Source organism: Clarias gariepinus, chromosome 24 (assembly GCF_024256425.1).
Source record: "Clarias gariepinus isolate MV-2021 ecotype Netherlands chromosome 24, CGAR_prim_01v2, whole genome shotgun sequence".
Classification (NCBI taxonomy): domain Eukaryota; kingdom Metazoa; phylum Chordata; class Actinopteri; order Siluriformes; family Clariidae; genus Clarias; species Clarias gariepinus.
The window spans coordinates 5,204,806-5,228,206 of record NC_071123.1 but is presented as its reverse complement, the minus strand read 5'-3'; the positions used below and the strand labels follow the sequence as shown (position 1 = coordinate 5,228,206).

Here is a 23,401-nt window from a genome sequence, read left to right as displayed (position 1 = left end):
GTAGAGATCATCTCTGTGTTTAACCCTGAAACAAGCGAGTTCCTTTTTTAGAAAATGAGAACCGTCCGCCAGGGAAAGGACACGGCTTAAGATTCTTTACATGTTTTTTTTTCCAGCTGTAGGACGGGTAACAGGAAGAGTCTTATAGGAAGTGGACAGACATCAGGACTTCCTCGACCACACTCCCCCTTTTCTTCACACACAGGTACTGTACTCTGTCTCTGTTTGTCTTTCTGTTTGTCCAGATACGTCTGTTTTCTCATTTTTGTCTCCTTTGACAGGGTTAAGAATTGAGACTTTTACCTGATAGTACAATTTTATTGTGCAATAAACCTTTGTATGCAAAGGTTTTCACCTCCAGTGCAACATCCAGTACAATACAGTATACTCATGTTGTTTTAGGCCTTAATAATCAAATATGTTTTATTCTTAAAATCTAAAATTTTTCTCCTACATACCAAAAAAACATGCTAATTAATAGTTTATTAAGTGTAAATTTTCCCCAAACTAAAGTGTGTAAATGGATTAAACTTCCACCCGGATCGTGTTCCCAGTGTCCACCGAGACCCTGACCAGTACAAGTCCGCTACAGAAGAATGACTTACCATTTATTAGAAGGTGAAAAAGATCGGAGGCGTGTTGGCAGCGTAATAAAGAATAGTGTTTAAAGTAAAGTGGGATCTTATTGTTTTCATAGTTATCATTATGAACAAACTATTTAATAATGTGTTACAGTGGATACAAAGTTCTTAAAGCAAAAAATTTGTATTATGAAATGCATTTTTCCCTGGAAATTAATGTAAATGCAGATAATCCGTTCCAGCCACCCAAACATAGTACAAATATTACAGATTACAGACTGTAATCATATTTTTGCATATAAATACAATTAAAACATTTAGGAAAGACATGTACAGACTTATGCAAAAGTTTAGGCACCCATTGGTAATTTTGGTGATTTTTTTAAATTAAAAAAGATGTTAACACAGTCTCTCTTAAAAATAGAAATAAAATCCACAATATTTTCAGCAAAATATTGACAACGCTTTGCTATCTTCTTGTAGCCTTCTCCTGCACTGTGGGCATCAATAATAGTCTTACAGTACAAAGCTGCTTAGAGGAACCCATGGTTGTTAAGTGTCCACAAGTGTGTGCACAAGTTTTAAAGAGTCAAAGTATTTGTAAAGCTTTGAAATGGGCATTTACTAATGACAGCTATTGCCATGCATCAGATCTAATGAGCTGATTAAGGTCTAAAACCTTTTAAAAAGAATTTAATACTTTTTTGTTGTTAAGGCGAAAATTCATGTGGCGGGACGTTCGTATGCCGAGTTACCACTGTACATGTGTAATGAAGGCGAACACGGATGCGTCACTGCCTTGTTGATGATATGAGTCGAATTTTGTCTTAAGGGTGTGTAAACGTTTTTTAATCAACTGTAAGAAAGGAGCTTTTGCAGACATACAGTACAGACAGTGATGTACAGTATATATTAACTTGAACATTTAACGTTAACTTTGAATTTCGAATGGTTCTAAATTTCTCGGATGTATTTGGTAAAATGAAAATTATTTTAATTAGATAGATCAGCTCTAGTGTTTAATTAAAGTTTTTAGTGTCTGAACTGGAAATGGCTGTAATTTGGGTCAAGCCAGTCATTCCAGTAACATAGACGACTGCGACCAAATCAAATGACTTTCTTGTCTTGTGAATGAAGCCCTTAATGAACGACTTTCAGTCATTAACACGAACCCCGCTTTGTCTCTGCCCTGCTATTGTTAATTAACTCTGAACCCCTTCCTTTAATCAATGGTGCGAATGATGTGTGATTAATGTTGGTCAGAGGACCTTAGCCATGCTGTTACTTTACTGGACACACACACACACATGCACACGCACATGCACATACCCACACACCCTTTTCTGTTTGATTGACCCTGATAGCCAGAAGCAGTGCACAGAAACAGTGGGGTGTGTGGATAACTAGATGGGGCCCATATGTGTTTAATGCCTCTGGGGGAGATCGAGTGTGGATACAACGGGAGCCTGAAAGTCAAACCAGCTCCATATACAATCTAATGATTTTTTTTTCGATGTCAAACCTTTCTCTGCACCTTGCTTCATCCTCTTGAGACCTGAATGTCCTCATACCAGGACATGAAATCTTTTCCAAACTAGATCACTTACAGTATGTATCCTTGGGTGTGATCCTCATACTGTACAGGGGCTTTTAGGTGTAATTCTTGTATCTAAATACTTGTTTGAGGACCTTGATGAAATTCATAGTTATCAATTGCTGATACCATGAATAGAAAATTCAATGTACACTGAAGTAGTGTCCAGGTCTCATGAAGTTTACACACACGGCCTCAAACAAGAGGTTTTATCTTTAAACTTTCCTTTTATGCAAAATCTGCTTTTCAGATGAAGGTGGGAAAGCTCTGTGCAGAAAGGTTGCTCACGATAGCTGATACCTCTCATTTAAATTAGTTTTCTGAATGGTCTTTCATGCTTTGTCCTTAGCTGTGTGCAGTTACACAATAAAGGATATTTCTGTTTCTAGTTGCCTAACTGTTCTGTGTTTGTCATTATTGATCATTATGTAATTGTCTGACCTGCCTTTGCCTATTGAAGATGATCTTTTTTACATCCTGAACACAAACAGATAAATCAAACATAATAAATACAATGGTGTCGTGTTATAGGCAAATAATTCATTATAATATATCGAACAATGGGCGTTTAAGTCAAAGTGAGAGGTAAAACTGATATTACAGAAGACTTTAAGCGCAGTACAGTAATGAGACTCTTAGCCGCAGTAAAACATTTGAAGGGTGCAAATGTTTTAAAGAAAGCCGTACGTCCATGAACGACGATCCTAGCCATGGTGGCTGGTGGTGGAACACTGCAGTCATTCCCGTGAATATGCAGGGAGAGAGATTTAATTTAGGTAAATCTAATAAACAAAATACTGACACTGGAGAATCCTTCCATCAATGTCTCATAAACATCTCATTATAGAGCACAGATAAAGTGTATGTTTAGTTTTTGAAATAATTCAATTTATTTTAATTTACTAGGACTAATTTTAAAAGTCCTCTACATGCAAACATTCGAGTTACGAACTTTCAACGAAATGAACATGCGTTTGAGAATATTCAGTCACACAAGTTAGTTATCACATATCCGGCATACAGTGTCCGGTGCATGCATCGTGCATCCCATGATGTCCAGAAGTAAGTGTAAAAGCAGTGGCAATGAAGCTTGTGCTGCTAAGAAGCAGCAAGCAATAAGGACAAAAGTGAGAATAATTTAGAGAATGGAGCGGGGTGAAAAGATGGCAGACATTGCTCGTTCTTTTAAAATAAATCATTCAACAATCGGCACAATTCTAAAGAACAAGGACAAGATCAAGATCATGGAACATGTTAGTTTTATAATGTGTATAGCCAACTGTTATTATCCTAGCACCCAATGTATGTTGGACTTACAAACAAATTAGACTTATGAACGACTGGGACTCATTCTTATGTTGGGGACTTACTGCACTACTGCTGAAATATAAAGCACTAAATGGACTCGCCCTGTTGTACCTGAGTGAACTGCTAGTGTTTTAATGATCTGCCAGGCCTGCTTTGATCAAAGGATGCAGGCTGTTTGTTGGTACATTGTATTATGAAAACTACAGCAGGGAGCAGGGTTTTTTTCTTACAAAGCCCCACAGTTACGGAATAACTTTACATTTAATGTTTGGGGTTGGAAAAGCACAGTTTTCTCTTTGATTATTATGGAATCAAACACATATTAGAATAAGCACATTGAGAAGTCAGAGCTAAATTATTATTTATCATGAAGTTAAATTTAAGAAGTCAAGGAAAATGCTGTAGTTTATAGAAAATGATGTTATGTGCTTTAATACTATTATTATTAGGATTAAATGGGGGATAAAACTATTAATAAATGTGATTTGTTGTATAAGATTGTGTGTGTTAAGCTTCTTGTTTGTCTTGGATTGTTTCTTCCAGGCACAAGTCCTCAGGACAGCCCCAGAAACTTCTCTCCCAGTGCCTCGGCCCACTTCTCCTTTGCTCGCAGGTAAATGAGGCATCTTTAAGTATCGGTGCTAAGAAAGTGTGTTTATGTACTGTACTGTGTATATCTGCAGAAAGAAACAGATTCACGATTTTGGTTTGGAGCGTAACATACTTATTTGAGCTTGTGATGTTTAAAACCCGAAAGATTTTTATAAAGCCTGAATCTTCCTGAACTATGTTAGTAAAATTAAATGAAGAAATTGAGATCTGCTGGAAATAAACATATTTTATGCACTTTTTCGCTGTTTATAATTCAGCCCCGGCTACAGAGTAGACAGGTAAATAAAATACCGTCCCTACTGTTTGCTTGTCCCATTCGTTTCCCTGTGAGTGCACCAATTAATTTCTCAGTCCTCTCACTGTCGCTGTGTTTTCACACAACTCCCTTCTGTTGTTGTGTTCGTCTGTTATTGCTATGAGTCTGGCAAAAAGGGGTCTATAGGAAATAGCGCATTAAATGCCATTGTGTAAAAACGCTCGCGCTCAGCCAGAGCTGCTTTGTAATCAGCATTCATCCTCGCTCTCACTCTCGCGCTCGCTCTGAAAATCAATGAGTCATTCAGCGTCTCACTTCCCTTCCCTTCCCTCTGGTGTTCCACTTACTGACCGTGGTTTAACCCTGTGCATTACATACTGCAGGTTTCATTCACATCCATCTAAGCTGTTCTTTTGTAGTGATATATGTGTGTGTTTGTGTGTTTGTGTGTAGGACCGACGGCCGTCGTTGGTCCCTGGCATCCCTCCCGTCGTCAGGATATGGAACCAACACCCCAAGTTCCACCATTTCTGTAAGCGCCTGCTGTTTTTGAGTCACCCTGGGAAACATCTACTGTAATATTAATTCATGTTCAAAGCTTTTATTTCAAATTTAGAAATCAAGGCACAGTCGATTCAGTTATCACTATGGATAATAGACCTCGTCACAAAGCAGCTTTTCAGAACTCCAAATGTAGGATTAGATAACCCAATGCGAAACCATGAGCCTCAGAAGAAGGCTTTTCTGGGTAAACGTACCTAGCTGAAAAACAAAAATCAACCCAAGCGTCATGATTGATGTACTGCAAGTGTGCTCGTACGACACTCACTCCTCCCCACCGAAGAGAGAGCTTGACCAATCAGCTTTCTGTATGCATCCTGGCTGGGAGAGGCTATAACATCACCTTTGAATTCGGATTTGATGATAGGGGTCAGTTTGTTCCCTCTGTGCCACACAGGAATGTCGTCGAGTTCTGAGTGGGAGGTTTTTAATATCTTGCAAGCAAGCGGTTGTATATCGAGCTCAATAGTTCTGAGTAAATTCTGAGATCTAAAACTTTCAGAAGAATTAAAGAATACTTTCATTTATTCATTCATCCTTAGTAATTGCTTGGTCGAGGTCACTTGGTTTAATTCAGGCTTAAGTATAACACCGATCAGCCGTAACATTGAAACCACCTCCAGATGAATTGAATAACGTTGATTATTACTTATTTATTAGTAAACTGGTGATAAAATCTTGGGCACCAAACCCCAACAACACCCAATGGAACCAAAGCCCAGCCTGTCTTGTGTGATTCCACAGAAAATCCAAATGTTGGACACGATAGAAGGTATCAGAACACTTGGTGCAAAATACAGCAGCATGCCAAGTATGGGGCTTAGCAGTCAAAGAAGCAAAGACCTTTGCCCCGGCCTCTAGACTTCCCAGATCCCAATATGATTGAGCACTCATGGGATGCGCTAGACTCCAATCCACGAGTCCCAACTCTGGAATTGACATCACCCAAAGGGTCCTCTGCCCCTGGGGCTCTGTTTAGCCACGCCCCAAAGGGCCAGAACCAACCTAGCATCAAAAGGGGAGCCCAAAAATAGGTTGTTTCAATGGTTTTAATGTTATGAAAGATCAATGTGTATATATTATTAATATTATTATTATTATTTTATTTAAATTTTTTTTTGTAGGGGCGGGAGATTTTGCACAAATCCTCAGATCTCAGAAAAGATGTCTTGGGCACTCGTCAGCATACTCTAAGCATACTCTTGTACATACTCTAAGTTTTATATTTAGACTCCAACTGAGCGCAAAGCACAGCAAGCCATTTTGCAAAAAATAACAGATGCTGTCGCTCTGACTAACATGGCTCCGAGCAGATTTGTTTTCTGGTAAATATGTGCCTGAATCTTTTCCAGAAAAACCCTCTCGTTTACTCGCTCACTGGCTGTGGCTGTGTTTACTTACACTCTTTCTGCACACGCCCACCTGGGGATGAAATGGCAAACAATCTGATAGGATTGTCCCAGCCAACCGGCGATGAGCTCACAAGATAGAGCCAGCAAGCCGAGCCAGAGAATAGCGGGCGCAGATGTCATCTAGGCGAGACGTTAAGGAGAGGCATGAGACAGTTTACCCAAACTAATGAAGTGTAACTTTGCAAAACTGATCGTGTCAGTCAGCGACGCTTCGAGTCAGTCTGCTTTAAGTGCATTTTTTTCACACAACAAAAATGTAGTTTAAGTGTGAATTAGTTACTTAGTACTAGAATTAATATCTGAAGATTCTTAGTATTTGCTTAGAAAAACAATTAGTCATCGCTTCTATTTAGTCATGTGGTGGTGTTGTTATTTTTTAACTAGTTTTACTTTTTAAAAGTACTACTCAAAAAAAAAAAAAAAAGGGATATTAATGCCTAAGGCGACTCTGTAGCTTTGCATTCAGTTAACCTTTCTCAACCTTAATTTGAAAAGGCTTTTGTTTAAGAGGGTTCCTAAATCAGACTGATTCTTAGCGCTTATTGTTTTAGACCGATTTTTTTATGCTTTAAAATAAATACCAAAAAAAAAGCAAATGTTAAGTAAAAAAATGTGATGTAAAATAATTATAGCATGTAAAGAAGGGATGCAAACTTTTGAGCCTGCTAATACAATGTAGATGTATATAATGTAGTCTGCTGACACTGGAAAGAACATCCAGTGTAAAATAATGGTGATTTATTATTATAATTTTTTTTTTAATATCCGAAAATTATAAAATATATATATAAATTATAAAATATTATATCCGAAAATCACCAAAAAGCTGAAGTTTTGCAAGAAATGTATAAAGATTTGTGCAAAAGTTTTTACAGCCCTCCTCAACAGGTTGAGGAGGGCTGTAAAAACTTTTGCTTAAATCTTTATACATTTCTTGCAAAATTTCAGCTTTTTGGTGATTAAAATATATAATTATTAATATTATTATATGTTTTTATCCATATAATATCTATTAACAATACAACTTATTTCGGGTAAAAAAAAACAAAAAAAACATTAAAGTCCCATCCTAATGTACCTCCTTGTCATTTCTAGTCATCCTGTTCATCACAGGAGAAGCTTCATCAGCTGCCCTTTCAGCCCACTGCTGACGAGCTCCACTTCCTGTCCAAGCACTTCTGCACTGAGAGCATTGCTGGCGATGACCATCGCAGGGTCACACCCATGCGCCCGCGCTCACGTAGCCTCAGGTACAGGAGAAAAAAAAAACGTTTCTGCTTAATGCTTGTGGTTTCATTTGTTTTGAATGTCATTTGTTTGAATGTTTTATTAAACAGTGAATTCATTATGTCTTTTTTGTCTCTTGATTTCAGCCCTGGAAGATCTCCATCGTGCTGCGACCACGAGATTATCATGATGAATCATGTGTACAAAGAACGCTTTCCTAAGGTAAGCACCAATCTCTGGTTTGTATTTAAAATCCCACGGGTGTTAGAGTGTGTCTCCTGAGCTCTCTGGTGTGTTCTTCAGGCCACAGCACAGATGGAGGAGCGCATTCAGGAGATCATCAGCACCAGTTCTCCAGAGAACGTGCTACCTCTGGCGGATGGAGTGCTCAGCTTCGCCCATCACCAGATCATCGAACTGGCACGAGACTGTCTGGAGAAATCTCGCCTCGGCCTCATCACTTCTCGCTACTTCTGCGAGCTCACTGACAAACTTGAACGTCTCTTTCAAGAGGTGAGGAGCTCTTAAAAGCTTTTTTTTGATCAAATCAAAATGTGTAGTGGTCTTGATTCTTCTTACTTTATTATTTTGGAAATAATAACTGGAAGCATTTTTTTGGAAGTGGAAAAGTGGATTTAAGGGTCTAATTATTAACAGCTTCTTATAAAGGAACTGCAACAGGAAATTACAGTTTTGCAGACATTCGACAAAAATAGATTAATCTGAAAGAAAACATGGAGCACAATGTGCTGCTTTTTAATTAACGTTATTATTATGAATAATTATTATACAATAATAATTAACATTAGGATTGGCAAATTACTGTGATATGAGATAAATGAACCAATTCGGGAAATGCAGTTTTGGGAAAATAATAAAAGAACCAATCAACTTTGAGTCGGAACACATCACATCACTATGCATTATTTTCTATAATAGCTAACATAACTAATGTGTTATTTTTCTAGCCAAATAAAAGTAATGTACACTAAATATTAGTGATGGGAATCATCAGTTACCACCCGATACGATATTATCACAATACCTAGAAGCCGATACAATTAATATTGATTTTCTAGTCACAGTAAGTATCGCGATTTTATAAATATCGATTCAAAATTAGATTTTTTCCCAATTTTGTTCTTACTTAATTAAAAGCCAACTAACTTCAAATAGAAGTGTTAAACGTTTAAAATTTAAGATTAAATTCGACAAATATCTAAAAAATTTTCTGAGGAGCACGTGTATCTCTCATAATTTTTTCTAAACAAACTTAGCAAATAAATTGTTCCTACTCTATGGGACGCCAGTGTGTAAATAGTTCAAAGTGCACCACCTGTAGGATTATAAAGAAATGGTGACGTTTTACCACCTTAAAGTCTCTTCAAGTCTTGAGCGCATGTTGGCCAACTTTGAGCAGGTGGGAATGCACGGCTACCAATGCACGTTTCACATGAGTTTGGAGAAAAACTCATATCAGAGGCTTTTTGATAATCTTGAAACTTTTTGATAATTTTGAAAAAGCATTTCTGTTGCACCACTTATAAGCTCGTGCACTCGGCAACATAATCGTTTATATCCAAGGCTAATCAGTCATGGCTGATCAAGCTGAAAACCTGCCAATTCTGGTCACTGGTTGATTGTCTGTTGCATCTCTATGTAATAAATCAATTAAAAATCAAAGATATGTGAATCAGCAGATCAAAGAATCGTGACTCATAACTGAATCGATTTTTTTTCCCACGTCTCTAGTAAATAATGTGATGTTAACAGATTAACCAAATTTGCTGTAAGTAATTAATATTTTAGGATAAAAATAAAAAGAACTACAGTGACCAATTGTTTAGTATAACTCACTTAATATAAAAAAGCACCTAGCATCAATTAGTCACTTGTAACAACTGGTAAATTAGCCTATTTTGGGGTAATTATATTTAAGCTGCCAATGTTTAAGCAGGTATTTTTTAAAATAGGTACTGCATTCCTATTTAGTTATAGTTAAAAAAAAAGATAAGTACAATTTATTTCCATCAAATTGTATTTAACAAACTAGTTACTGCTCCAAGCATGACAAAGCCAAAATCATATTAGCTTTTGCTAGCTGACTTAGCCTTAAACAGGAGGAGAAAATGTCTGTATGATGTGACTAAACTTCCTCTTTTTTTTTTTTTATAAAGTAAATTATAATAAAGCCTGGAAAATTGTTAATAAAAAGGCAGTTCTGCCTTAATAACTATTTAATAGTTATTTAAAAGTCAAGCCTGCGTATGTGTTTATATGCAGCCTTGCTAGCACAGCTATAGAGTGAGGTAACTAGCTACAGTAGCTAAATCACCTTATGTAGACGTTTGACTATTTTTCCAAGTCTGAGTAAATCACTCACATTTCTAGATATCTTTATATTTTGCTGAGATATTCATAAAAAAGATATTATTATTTAATTACTAGCCACATACTAAGAACAATTACTTAGTGCTGTGTGCTTAGCATGACAGTGGGACCTCGGCATACGAATTGAATTCCTTCCAGAGGCGAGTTCTTGAGGTCAAAATTTCGTATTGCAAAACGCTTTTCCATTTCCCATGTACGTAAATGCAGCTAATCCGTTCCAGCCACCCAAATATATTACCAATATTGCCAATTTCCAACACTATAATCAAATTTTTCCATTTAAACACAATCAAATCATTTAGAAACGACATGTAAATTAGATGTTAAATGTGAAATAGACATTAAATCTCACTTAATCTTAATTTATGATTCCTCTTGGCACCGGTTCTTCTAAAAACAAAATTTAAAGTGGCCCCGTTTTCTGCTTTTCAAACAAGTTTTGAACGGCTCCCGGACCGGCACACAATGTGTGTACACATGTGCTATGTGCTCTAGAAACAAAAGGATTTTTTTGGTCTGCTATACGGCGAGAGAGACAGATGGAGAACAGAACAGTCCCATGTGGAAAGCTTTTTCTGGGTGTGTGCGTGCGCATCTATGTGTGTGTGTGTTTGTGTGTATTCCCAAATCACCCATTGCTAATTGTGTTACCATGTGCACAGTCCACAGAGAGATCTGAGAGTGCTGAGGTGACTTTCATTAAGGAACTGGTGAAGAAGATCCTTATTGTCATCGCCAGACCGGCACGCCTTCTGGAGTGTCTCGTAAGTTTGTTTGTTTGCTGCTGCAGCACTTTTCTGAGCACTTAGATAAAAAAAAAAGAATAAAATACGATATATTACGTACCAAGTTATAATCCGTCCTAGAGAATAGAGACTTGTTGAGTGTGTGATGGGATTATGCATTAAAACAAAAGTAATTAATGTAAGTCAATAGCTTCATATGTGTGCATTGCAACAGAAGCTGTTCCGATGAATGCACACATATGAAGCTATACACTCACTGGCCATTTTATAAGGACCCCAGGACTCACATGAAAAATTAAAATGGGGTTTTAGTGACATGTAAGTGAGGCATCACTGTTGGTGCTACAGTGGGTGGGCTGGTTTGAGTCTTTTGGAAGCAGACAAGTTCAGAACATCCTTAAAGTCCAGTAAGCCGCAGGGTGGGACATTCATTGATCTGACCACATGATGTAAAGGATGTGATTCATCAGATCATTCCCCCCTTTTATTGTTCTATGGTCCAGTCTTTGAGTTCTCCTCACATGAAAGTTGTAGTCAAGACCTGCAGATTTGGAGATGTGTATGAATGAGTAGGTGGATGGTGTTCCTAATGAAGTGGCCATGGTGGTATTATTGACATGACAATAATATGGTACAGTATGTTATAATTGTTATACAAGGTAACTCTCATTAATGCAACTCTCAAGGCTTTTATAAATTCTTGTAACTTTTTTTAATACGTTAATTTACTGTACATAAGCGGGCTACTATTGTTTGTTTGTGGGCATGGAGGAGGGTTTACTATAAATGATTAATCTCCAAAATAACATTTTATTCATTTCCATACAAATAAATTAGTTTTTGTTGCTAAAATGTGATGTGCACCTGCAGGAGTTTGACCCGGAGGAGTTCTATCACCTGTTGGAGGCGGCTGAGGGTCACGCCAAAGAAGGGCAAGGCATCAAGACTGACATTCCACGCTACATTATCAGCCAACTCGGTCTCACACGAGACCCACTGGAAGGTAAGATGGAATTGAATGGAATTCAATGCGCTATATGTTCTAATGTGTTCAGTAATTCAAGCGCTAATGTCTTATGATCAGGTTGCAAAAGAGCAAGAGATCCTATGATAACCAATTTATATTCGCATAGAAATGGTGCAAATGTTCTAGAATGCTTAGTTGGTTCACACTTTGCAATATGATGAGTGAGACGCTTGTGTTAGCATGATAGATGTGAGAGAACATGGCAGGTGAAAGTCTTCTGCATCGCACTATCGAGGTTGAAATGAGGTAGAAAGCACTAAATTATATCAGCAGTTTGACTCTGTCCTTTTAGGATGGTGGCTGGGATGTTCACACTCCCACATTAGTCCTACTGAGACTAGCCAATCATTGGTATCTCTAAGCTCATGCAAGCGGAAGGGGGTGGATAGCGCTTTTCTCAGAGTGTGTTATGTCGCCCCATGATAGTGCGTGACGAGCACTTCAAAAGGATGCGTTTATGTGCATTGGAGAAAACATGTGTTGTCTTCGGTAGCTGTCGCTGATGGGGCTGTGCCCTAACAAGATGACTGGGAACATTGGGACAAAAAATAAATAAAATGCAATCTGTAAAGCAATCCAAGAATATACCACCATGTCGATGAAAGAAGTTCCAACTAAAGAACAGGATGTCAAGTGCTGTTGAAGTCATTTAATGTGGATTTTCTTTTTAAATCAGGAAAGATCACTGAAGGAAGTCTGTCTTAAGTGACAGAGCTTCTTTAATGATTCTGTAATACCACATCCAAGACAGTCATTACCAGCATTACCAGTAATTAGACCCACATGGAGCTCACCATCTTTTTCCCTCCTCTATAAACATGGAAGCTCCTCAACTCTCTTGGCCAAATCTGGATCGCATCCAAACCCCTTCAGGCTTCTCTAATCCTCTGAGGTCTCCAAGCGCAGTGCTTGTGAGGGTTTAAAGTGGAGGGGGCAGCTGTTTTAAAGTCTTTTTGCTGAGCTTGAGTCTTTTGGAGATTCCCAAATCCACCCTCTGGTTCATTACCTCCTGCTGTTCGCAGGTTTGTAGGGCCTGATGTGCTGGCAATGAGCTCGCAGCCGTTTGTCTGGCACCGCATTTTTCCACAAATGTCTCTTGACACGTGTTGAGTGACGATTCCTGGATTTCGACTTCATTTAACCCGTTTAGGAAACCACACGAGTCAGCTCATCAGGCTTAATATGTGGAAAAATGCGATCCTTTTGTATTATTTACTTTTAAACTCTGATCAGAAAGAGACAGCACTGATGTAATCGAGTTTATACTTCTTTAAAAGGGATTGGATTGTTCTTTGGTTTTGTTTTGTTTCTTTTTTGGTTTATTTTTTTCCCCTTTTCTCATTTTGTAGAAATAGCTCAGTTAAGCAGCTACGACAGTGGAATAGCAGAAACTCCTGACACTGACGACTCTGTGAGTGTAAGTACCTTTAATGTTAATAATGCTAATTAATTATTATACAAATAGTAACAAAATACAAACGGGAACACAATATGAAAAAAAGTACACAATATGCAGAGAGTACACAATATGCAAACAACAAGATGATATGGAAACAGTAACACAATATGCAAAGAGTACACAATATGCAAACACTAAGAAATTATGCAAACAATAAGAGAATATGGACACAATAAGACAGTATACAAACAATATATAAGACGATATACAAACAGTAACATAATATACAAAGAGTAACACAATACAGAAACAAAAAATAACACAATGTACAAAGAGTATGGCACCAACCTATCAGGATAAGCTGGTCATTGAAGATGTTGTGTTAGTTGGATTTATCACTTAATAAATAAGAAATATATATTTTGTCATATTGTTATTTGACTGCTACCTATTGTGTTATTGTTGGCTATTATGTTGTGTTACTACTATGTTTTGTTGGTTTCATATGGAAAATTGTAAATGTAAATGTTTGTATACTGTGTTATGTTACTGTTTATATATAGTGTTGGTTAACATATTGTGACGAATATTGTGTTACTTTGTGCATTGTATTAGGTTACTGTTTATAAATTATGTTCCTGTTTGTACTGTTTGTGTATTGTGTTATTGTTTGTGTATTGTGTTATTGTTTGCATATTTTGTTAATTTACTGATTGTAATATTCTGTTGTTTATATATCGTTTTACTCACTTGCATTGATAATCTGGGACAGATACTGTATATGGACAAGTGTAAACGTAATGCCTACTCCACCTAGTGGCAGAGATGTAAAAAACGGTCATGAACGTTTTTACTGTAAATGATTACTGGTTTGTGCACAAAAGTGAAAGTGATGGTAAAAAAAGGACTTCTTTTGCTTTCTGATATTGACACTCTACTTATTTTTCTTTCAGTCCCAGAGTCTGAGTGCACCGCAGCGACCTCGCCGTAAACCCCGTGAGATAGACTTCGAAATGATTAAACTCATCAGTAACGGAGCTTACGGGTAAACTGGTTTATTGCCTTTTGTTAGAATAACTTAATGGCAGTTTAACTCTGACGTTAACCCCTGACCCGTTGTCTCCCAGCGCCGTCTATCTGGTGCGACACAAAGAGACCAATCAGCGATTTGCGATGAAGAAGATCAACAAGCAGAACCTGATGCTGAGGAACCAGATCCAGCAGGCGTTTGTAGAAAGGGACATCCTGACCTTCGCCGAGAACCCGTTCGTGGTCAGCATGTACTGTTCCTTTGAGACACGCAGACACCTGTGCATGGTCATGGAGTACGTCGAAGGTAAGCCATTTTGTCCGTTTGGTATTGAGCTCTTGAAATGGAAAGTAAAAGGTCAGCGGTGAGTCGCCTCTGTACTGGACAGACACTGGAACATCAACACAATCTAGTTAAATTGAGTTTGAGTAACTTTTTTCAGGAAGCCCCACAACCTACCCCTACTTCATCTCTTTTAATTTTCATGCTTAATGTTTCAAAGTCACAGTTTGTCATCGCAAATGGAAAAATGTGAAATCCATTAATGTCTACTCCATTCATGTCATTCATCTAAAGGTGCATTTTTAAAAAAGGCCTTCTTGTATAAGTTTGTTTTGCTAAAGACCTTTAATAACTTAAACACACAAGCTTCTGGTTTCTATATGATCCTGTATATACAGTACATACAGTGTTGGCTAAAAGTATTGAGACTAACGTAAAATTCAATGTTTTAATGACTTGCTAAATCCAGGTCTGCTTGATTCCTTTGTGGAGATCATGCACAGAAGACGTCTACTGCCTTCTTCACTGTTATTCAACAGTTTTCTTATAAACGGAAGTGGACTTCATATTAACCTAAACACTTCTCCTGTTGTTCTAAACTTCCATCTGCGGTCACACACACACACAATATGACCGCAAATCAATTTCTGCTATCTGATATCTCCCAAATGAGGATGGTTTCCTTGTCGAGTCTGGTTCCTCTTAAAGTTTCCTCCTATTGCCATTTCAGGGAGTTTTTCATTGGCACCGCTGCCCTCGGCTCCCTCATTAGGGACGATCTGATCGTTTTGACGTACATGACGTTATCTTGATACTTTTTTTTTTCTGTGAGAGGCCCATATTGAAATTATCCTGACCATCACACTATAGCATCATATGTTCCTGTCATAAACAATAAATAAAAACTGTCTTGATATATTTAGTGTAAGAAGAAATCGAATGATATCTTGGCAGGTGGGGATTGTGCGACTTTGCTGAAGAACATGGGTCCTCTGCCAGTGGACATGGCCAGAATGTACTTTGCAGAGACTGTCCTTGCTTTGGAATACCTCCATAATTACGGCATCGTGCACCGAGACCTGAAACCAGACAAGTGAGTGTCCCAAATCATCCACTACCTCTTTCTCCATCGTGTTTAGACTCTCTCGTCTTTAGATGCTCTCCCTTTTAACATGTGTATACTGTCCTCGTGATGTTTGTTTATACTTTAATGTTGAATGGTTTCAGTTTGCTGGTCACATCAATGGGACACATCAAGCTAACCGACTTTGGCTTGTCGAAGGTGGGCCTGATGAACATGACCACTAACCTGTATGAGGGCCACATAGAGAAGGATGCCAGAGAGTTCTCAGATAAACAGGTAAAGCTTTACACCTCACCTTTGTACAGTGCTGTGAAAAAGTATGTTTAAATGTTTAAAGCATTTAAATAATTTAGATCATGAATTAAATTTAAATATTACACAAAGATAACCAAAGGTTATCTTTGACAAATGCAGTTTTTAAATAATGACTGCATTTGTTATGGGGAAAAAAAACTACTGTCCAAAGCTGTCCAAAGCTACTGTCCTTATAATATTCTGTGGACTGATGAGACAAAAGTTAAACTTTTTGAAACGTGTGCATCCTGTTACATCTGGTGTAAAACTAACGCAGCGATCCATGAAAAGATCATCATTCCAACAGTGAAACATGGTGGTGGTAGTGTAACCGTTTGGGGCTTTTACAACTTCAGGACCTGGATGACTTGCAATAATTGAGGGGACCAAGAATTCTGCGCTCAGTTTATGACCTAAAGCGTATTTGGGTTATTCTACCTCTGAATGGCTCAAAAAAATAAAAATTAAGGTTTTAGACGAGTGGCCTTGTCAAAGTTGAAAACCCTCCAACGTGGCGGAATTTAACCAATTCCGCAAAAGAGATGGGGGACAAAATTCCTCCACAGCCATGTGAAAGACTCATCACAAACGCCTGATTGAAGTTGTTGCCGCCAAGGGTGGCACAACCAATTATTAGGTTTAGGGTACAATTACGGCAAATACGGCGCAAAAAAATAGGAAGGTGACAAATACTTTCTTACAGAGTTTACAGAGATACGTTTCGTATCTGAATGCAGCTTTTTCACATCTTATCTCTTAGGTGTGTGGCACCCCTGAATACATCGCGCCAGAGGTGATCCTGAGGCAGGGATACGGGAAGCCTGTGGATTGGTGGGCCATGGGAATCATTCTGTACGAGTTCCTGGTAGGATGTGTGCCTTTCTTCGGGGACACTCCAGAAGAGCTGTTTGGTCAGGTTATCAGTGGTCAGTATCCATCATTCTGCCTTTTTCCACAGGGTATATTATTATGCAGTAGTGGGTTGAGATGTGTGTTTTCGGTTCTCTTTCTGTGCAGATGAGATAAACTGGCCTGAAGGAGAGGATGCGCCTCCAGCTGATTCTCAGGAGCTCATCACACTGCTGCTCAGGCAGAACCCACTGGAGCGGCTGGGAACCGGTAGGACATCGTTCCTGACTTTTACATCAATTTCATGCACAATGTTATTGTGTAATTTTATTTATATAATGTTTCGTTTCTGTTATTTGGAAATATAAACAGAAGTAAGAGTATTAGTTTTATTTAACTGATCGTTTTATGAATTTGCACTTGCACCAGGATCTCCACAAGAGATTTTCTTGCATAGCTCATACACTCTTGCACATATACATGTAAAACTCGGCACACATTTAGATTTCATTGAGCCAAACAACTTTTGCTATGCATGTCATGGGATCTACTCAACTAAAAGTTATTAAGGGTTTATTGCAGCACACTGTTTTTTAAAATTATTTTTTTAGGTTTTTTAGGGTTGTTCGCGGATTGTTTTGTGGATTTTGATATACTCCTTCTAGAGGATTTATACGATTTCCTCCAAACTGGGCCATTTTGATCTCAAGACATTGAGGATACAAAATTGCGAAGGGATTTTTGATATCTCAAACGGTTCAGCTGTGGTGATGCCTTAAACTTATGGCGAAAAGCGACTAATCGTTATAGACTTTCTTAGTTATATAAATGCTGTGGAAGTTATTAGTCACTTTTTGGTGTAAGTTTTAAAAATCCCTTTGCAATTTTGCATAGTGGCATACCGCAACATTAGTGGCACAGTGCTAGGTTTCTTGCCTTCCATGCGGAAGGCCCAAGTTCGATTCCCAGCCAATGCCCAAACTCCAGCCACTGGATGCAATAGACCGCCTTTCCCATGCTCGGGTAAAATGGGAGGGTTGCATCAGGAACGGCATCCGTTGTAAAACCTGTGCCAAGTTATTGTGCGGATTGAATGGTCTGCTGTCTCAACGGTAGCAGCAGAAAGACTAACAACAGTTAATATAAAAGCTGTTTATGACGCTGCCTACTGTTATGATCACACTATGAGCTACTGTTACTGTATGTCTCATTTTAACACATTTCCCCTTTAAATGCATGCGCCCACTGTTTTTCTGGGGCGCCCAGGTGGCGATGCCACAGGTGCTTGGGCCCGATTATCATTGCAACTGTATTCGTATATTGAATTATAAATGTATTTCTTTTACCCTCTTGGTAAATGTAAAGAGAAGTAAAAGTACAGCATTAGTTTCATTTAGCTGATCGTTTTATGCATTTGTACTGCAAAGAACCTTCTTTATCTGAGAGAACAAAATCTCTGAACTTCCCCAAAGCTGATTCATGTTTGAAAAAACAAATGGCGACTAACTTGACATTTAGCTGGTCTTCACAGGAAACTGCATTGTATAATTTATGACTACAAGAAAGCTGTAGAGAGATTGTTTTCTGAATAAAACTGCCACGTTCAATGCAGAACAAATTTGCCCACAACAATGTTTGAAGTTTCTGTGTTTCCATTACGTGGTTTCAGTACACATGCAGTAAATAAAGGTGCAGTCGTTGGAGCGGAACAGTGTTTTATAGCTTTCGCTCATGGAGCAACACAATGTGGCAGCCATAAAAAAAAATCAAAGAGAAAATTCAACGCCATCCACTAACATCCAAACAATCAGGACTTTATTTACAGATTACAGACTACAGACTGTATAATTTGGAGTTCATTTGCAAAGATATAAACATTTCTTTAAATATATATATATACAAGGGAGAGTTTTTAAGGCTATAGTTGGACTATAGCACTTTTTTTTATATAGATTTTAAACGATGAGCAAAACATGAGTGGATGTCTAGGAAGAATTATAAATGTTTTATAATCTCGGTTATCTTATGTGAACTTCGGTCACAGGATTTGTAAAAGGTTATGTTATATAAATGGTATACGTTTTATTTTCAGGTTTAATGATATCCAGGTTGTCGCTATATATATTTAAAAAAAAATCTAATTATAGTTATAAAAATATACCTACTAAAAAAAGGGGGTTTATATGGAATATATAGTTTCCCATTTGTGCAACTAATGGTTTGAAGAAAGCTTAGTGTCCCATACTAATTTTGAGGGACGTTCAAGTGAAATTTCTCAGTCACAGTACGGCAGTAAGACTCTTGATGGTGAAAAAAAAAAGAGATGCATCTGTCTGTGGAAACTGTACACACAATCATTCACCAGCACCACTTGCACGTTACTGGAAATCGTCTGGAAGTTATCGCCACATCCCCTGTACAGCCCTGATCCCGCTCCAATCCATTCCCACATGCTTGAACCATTATAGGAGTTCCTGGGAGGCCAGTGTGATGTGATATGAAGTGGGCAGTCCTATCAGGCTAATGGCGTACTGAGAAAACGTTTTCAAGCACTAGTGAAAATGGCAACTGGGATGAGTGCATTAGTGTAGCAGGGGATTATATAGAGTTTTTACTCTCATGACTGTGTTCTGTTATTCTGCACAATCCAAAGTCCCGGTTTGACTTGAATGCCCGTGTACTTTGGCTAGATATTCGTTTACAGGTTACTGAGTATTTATCATGTGCGTGTGCGTGTGTGTGTGTGTGTGTGTGTCAGCAGGAGGAGCCTATGAGGTCAAGCACCACCAGTTCTTCTACAGTCTGGACTGGAACAGTCTGCTCAGACAGAAGGCCGAGTTTATCCCCCAGCTTGAGTCCGAAGACGACACCAGCTACTTTGACAGTCAGTGTCAGTGTGTGTGTGTGTGTGTGTGTGTGTGTGTGTGTGTGTGAGTGTGTGTCTGAGTTTTGTGTGTCTGAGTCATTGATGCACGGCAGGACTAAAGCAACAGAAACACAGTGTTTCTATATGAATATGAACAGCGTCTGGTTCGTTTGTGATATTTAATGCACGTACCTCTACCGTCATCGTTATAAGCAGAACAGTAAAATCCAGAATTAATGCCACCCTGCTAGACCTTAAACAAAAATGCTTACACACACACTCTTTGTGTTTGGTTTGTAGCCCGATCCGAACGGTACCATCACCTGGAAACCGAGGAAGAAGAGGACACCAATGATGAAGACTTCAATGTGGAGCTGCGCCAGTTTTCCTCTTCCTCCCACCGCTTTTCTAAAGTGAGTGTACGCCCTGGCAGCAGCAGCGTTCAGCAGGTCAGAACAGGAAGGACTGGGAGATGTGAATAGAAGAATAACAATATGGATCTGGATATTAAAATATTAAAAAACGTTTCCATGAGACAAGATGATTAATTTTTATGTATTAATACACCATTCGTATAATTTCGATTTGAATACATGATTTGAAAATAGCTGAAGAATCTGTTTTACGGATGTTTTCTGTGCAGCTGTAAGCTTTAGAGCGCTATAGACAACTGTAGTCCTTCCAGGTGCAGTTTCAGAAAAGATCCAATAGATGGTGCTATAATACTTCCTACAGCAACAACATGAGCGTGTGTCAGAAAGCAAGATTTTTTTAAATATTTGATTATATTTGGATTTATAAGGTTTTTTGTTGAGCTATGTAAGCACTGGAACATTCTTCTCATTGAGTAGATACAGAAGCTGTAGAGGAAGCTAAGCAGGCTTTTTTGAAACAGTTAAACACAGGTTGTGTTTGCGTTAAGGCTTTATTTCGTGCATTAGCAGTCACGTTGTTAAATTTTTATCAATATCTCATATTGTGAATAATTCAAAAGTCCTTTCATGTGCGTTTGAGACACGTTCAAATACTTCCTGTAGGTGTACAGCAGTCTGGATCTGTCTCGCGGGCAGCTGGAGGAGAAAGGAGAGCAACCGGAGAAGAAGAGCGAGAGTCCTCTGACTGTCGAGTCGCTCAGCTGGACTCCAGATTTCAGTGAAATGTAAGTGATTCTCTAGAGGTCAAGCGAATTTAACAGAAAGTCGCCACTTTCCAAAGTCGCTAAGCCATTTCCACATGTTTAAGGAGTTCCTGGGAGGCCAGTGTTTCAGGCTTGAAGCAGGCAACCCAATCATTCAGACTCTCTACCATGATGGTGTTCAAGCACTGGTGAAACTCTGGGATAAGTGCATTAGTGTAGCAGAGGATTATATAGAGAAATAAAGGCAGTTTTTACTTTCATAACTGCGTTTTGTTATTTAAAAGTCCCAGTTTGATTTGAACACGCCTTGTATACAGGATACACGTCTGACTAAATATACTAGGAAGATACAGGCACTAAATGTATAAATGATGACGTCCCACTGCTCTCAAGTTATCACCACGTAGTTGTTTATTTTCCAATATTAGCATGCCTCATAAATACACAACATTAATATGCTATCGATTACAATAATTATTGGAAGTTCAGCATGACATACAGCTATGACATCATAGCTGATACAAAAAGTAATTACTGTACTGTAAAATAAGGTGTCTCTCCAGAACCTGACCTAATATTTCCACCAATAATTATTTGTATAATGGATCTAACTGAAGAGAGGATTCCTATTTTTTATTATTATTATTATTATTAATACACTGCTTCCATTACCACCAGATGTTATTTCCAAGTCAGCTTCACTATACTTTTTTTTTTCCGCAGCGTGTTGTTCCTCAGCGCCGGTTCTAACTACGTTGTAAGAGCTATCTGTGTTTTTGTGTCCAGACCGTCCCTGTCCCACTCATCAGACATGGAGAGCACCAGCACGGGCCGACACTCGGGACTTCTGCCTAAGTTCGCCATTTCAGCAGAGACGGAGAGCTGCGAGAGTTCACTGTCCTTGGACAAGCCCGGGAAAGTGTCTTTCTCTGTTGGAGAGCTTTCTCAGGACGAGCCTGAAGCCACCACGCCCTCCAGCCCGGTCAGCAACGCCACCCTGTCAGGTAGCGCCCTTGTTTCCTTTAATGTTTCAGGCTGATTTAAACCCGAGCAGCAGAAGCTGTGAGGTCAGTTTACGGCAGATTAAGTTAGTTGTTTCAAAAATTTAAATAATGTCCCGTAACTCTGTTTACACGATGTCTTACATGTTCCTCTGTCCGGATACTAAGACAGTCTTCATTCATTTATTTATTTATTTATTTATTTATTTAAAAAAAAAAAAAATTATTTAGCACTTAAAATTCATTAAAATGTCCATACAAATATAATCACTGTTTATAGCTCAGACATTCAACATTTGCGAGGGTTGGGGGGAAAACATAAAAAGAGAAAGACCAATAAAACTGTAATCAGTCACTGTATTTTTTACAGAATATGCATCAACAAAATACAGTAAGAAAACAAAGTGAATGAGCAAATGGCAGAAATGGCAAGGGGTACAAAACGAAAAAGATGATACAAACTGGTACAAACAAAAGAAAAGTAATAAAAACAACAATAAAAACTTTAACCCAATAAATCATTACCACTCCCACTCTTATTGTATTGCCCTCCCAGTCTAACTCCAGACAGGATGGACTATATGTCCCACAATTTGTCAGACAGATGTCTCAGATCATATGTCAACTTTTTTCATTAGGAAGAAAAGTTGAGGTCTGAGGGAGAGAGAGAGAGAAGTTTAGAGATGGTACCTCTGTTTTAGATCACGGCAACACAGCAATAGATGGAAAATAGAAAATTCTCTGCTGATGGACAAAAACTGTTTCTAATTGGTCATAAAGTAAATATGAAGTTATTAACATTTATTAAGGATATTTTGCACAGAGGAATGCCCCGCTTCCCAAAAAGGCCTAATATATATATTGTTTTTTTCATGACCGACATTTAGGACAAAAATCTGATCCATATTTATACATTTTGCGTATCCGCATCGGTGTCCATTAAGTCCTATTAATAAACTTGTAATTTATTTCATGTACAGTAAAATAGGTACTTTTAGATTACACCTCTTTCCATGTCTAACACCAATCTGTCTCTTAAACACATGCTTCAGGTCACCTGTAAGCCTGTTCAGGATGAAGCACAAACATTTAATAGTATTGTAGTCTAGAAATAACACTCTTGGGAGGGCAATAATCAATGAGCATTGCTCAAACTCAGACACATCAAGTCTCATGAGTACTGTCTGTGTTGGTGAGGCGAGATCTGTAGAAAAAAATACAAAAACTACTACAAATTCTGAATTTGATCCTTTTGTACTGACTCTGCAGGTCTGAAAAGGACTCAGCAGACTGATTAATTGGGAAATGCCGTATTTCTTCCACATTGGGAAACCCAGGTTTTTCATGATGGAGGAAAGTCGGAGACATTAAAGAAATAACTTTAATTGGACTCTCGCATCCCACAAGGCTCTTCAGAAGCGTTAAATTGTTACGGCAAGATTTCTTTTCCTTTTCTGCAACCAAACAGGCAGTTTCTCCGAACACCTGGACCAACTGATACCACGGCCGGAGGGAGTGGACAGTCCAGACACAGCCTGCAAGCCATCCCCTGACACGAGCAGCCATTTGAGTTCCCTGAGACCAGAAACCAGAATCCCGAAATCTTCATCTACCAGCGCTCTGTCTCTCATGATCCCTCCAGGTGAGTGTCTACTGTTTGTATCTTCATGCTCCTTTCTGGTTGAGTCTCCCATTTTGTGGGATGGATCTCTCTTGGTCGGATAAGCTTTTGTGTTCATGAGG

General features: G+C 38.4%; 2 protein-coding genes across 7 annotated transcripts in view; both read left to right on the top strand.

Annotated features, from left to right (window-relative positions):
- Positions 1 to 23,401, top strand: part of srek1 (splicing regulatory glutamine/lysine-rich protein 1) — a 206,026-nt gene that overhangs the window by 114,865 nt on the left and 67,760 nt on the right. The window lies entirely within an intron of this gene.
- The window catches only part of mast4 (microtubule associated serine/threonine kinase family member 4), a 101,423-nt gene that overhangs the window by 69,263 nt on the left and 8,759 nt on the right, over positions 1 to 23,401 (top strand). The window contains exons 5-24 of one of the 6 annotated variants that reach the window (XM_053485370.1): positions 117 to 205; positions 4,027 to 4,096; positions 4,805 to 4,883; positions 7,420 to 7,574; positions 7,698 to 7,773; positions 7,855 to 8,064; positions 10,605 to 10,706; positions 11,559 to 11,691; positions 13,065 to 13,126; positions 14,068 to 14,159; positions 14,242 to 14,450; positions 15,381 to 15,519; positions 15,654 to 15,786; positions 16,565 to 16,730; positions 16,822 to 16,923; positions 19,415 to 19,537; positions 19,820 to 19,968; positions 20,557 to 20,678; positions 21,444 to 21,661; positions 23,127 to 23,300. In XM_053485370.1, coding sequence (XP_053341345.1) covers positions 117 to 205; positions 4,027 to 4,096; positions 4,805 to 4,883; positions 7,420 to 7,574; positions 7,698 to 7,773; positions 7,855 to 8,064; positions 10,605 to 10,706; positions 11,559 to 11,691; positions 13,065 to 13,126; positions 14,068 to 14,159; positions 14,242 to 14,450; positions 15,381 to 15,519; positions 15,654 to 15,786; positions 16,565 to 16,730; positions 16,822 to 16,923; positions 19,415 to 19,537; positions 19,820 to 19,968; positions 20,557 to 20,678; positions 21,444 to 21,661; positions 23,127 to 23,300 — 2,603 coding nt within the window. Of the gene's footprint in view, positions 1 to 116; positions 206 to 4,026; positions 4,097 to 4,804; positions 4,884 to 7,419; positions 7,575 to 7,697; positions 7,774 to 7,854; positions 8,065 to 10,604; positions 10,707 to 11,558; positions 11,692 to 13,064; positions 13,133 to 14,067; positions 14,160 to 14,241; positions 14,451 to 15,380; positions 15,520 to 15,653; positions 15,787 to 16,564; positions 16,731 to 16,821; positions 16,924 to 19,411; positions 19,538 to 19,819; positions 19,969 to 20,556; positions 20,679 to 21,443; positions 21,662 to 23,126; positions 23,301 to 23,401 lie in introns of all 6 variants that reach the window. The other 5 variants (XM_053485371.1, XM_053485368.1, XM_053485367.1 and 2 more) reach the window with 5 other exon arrangements.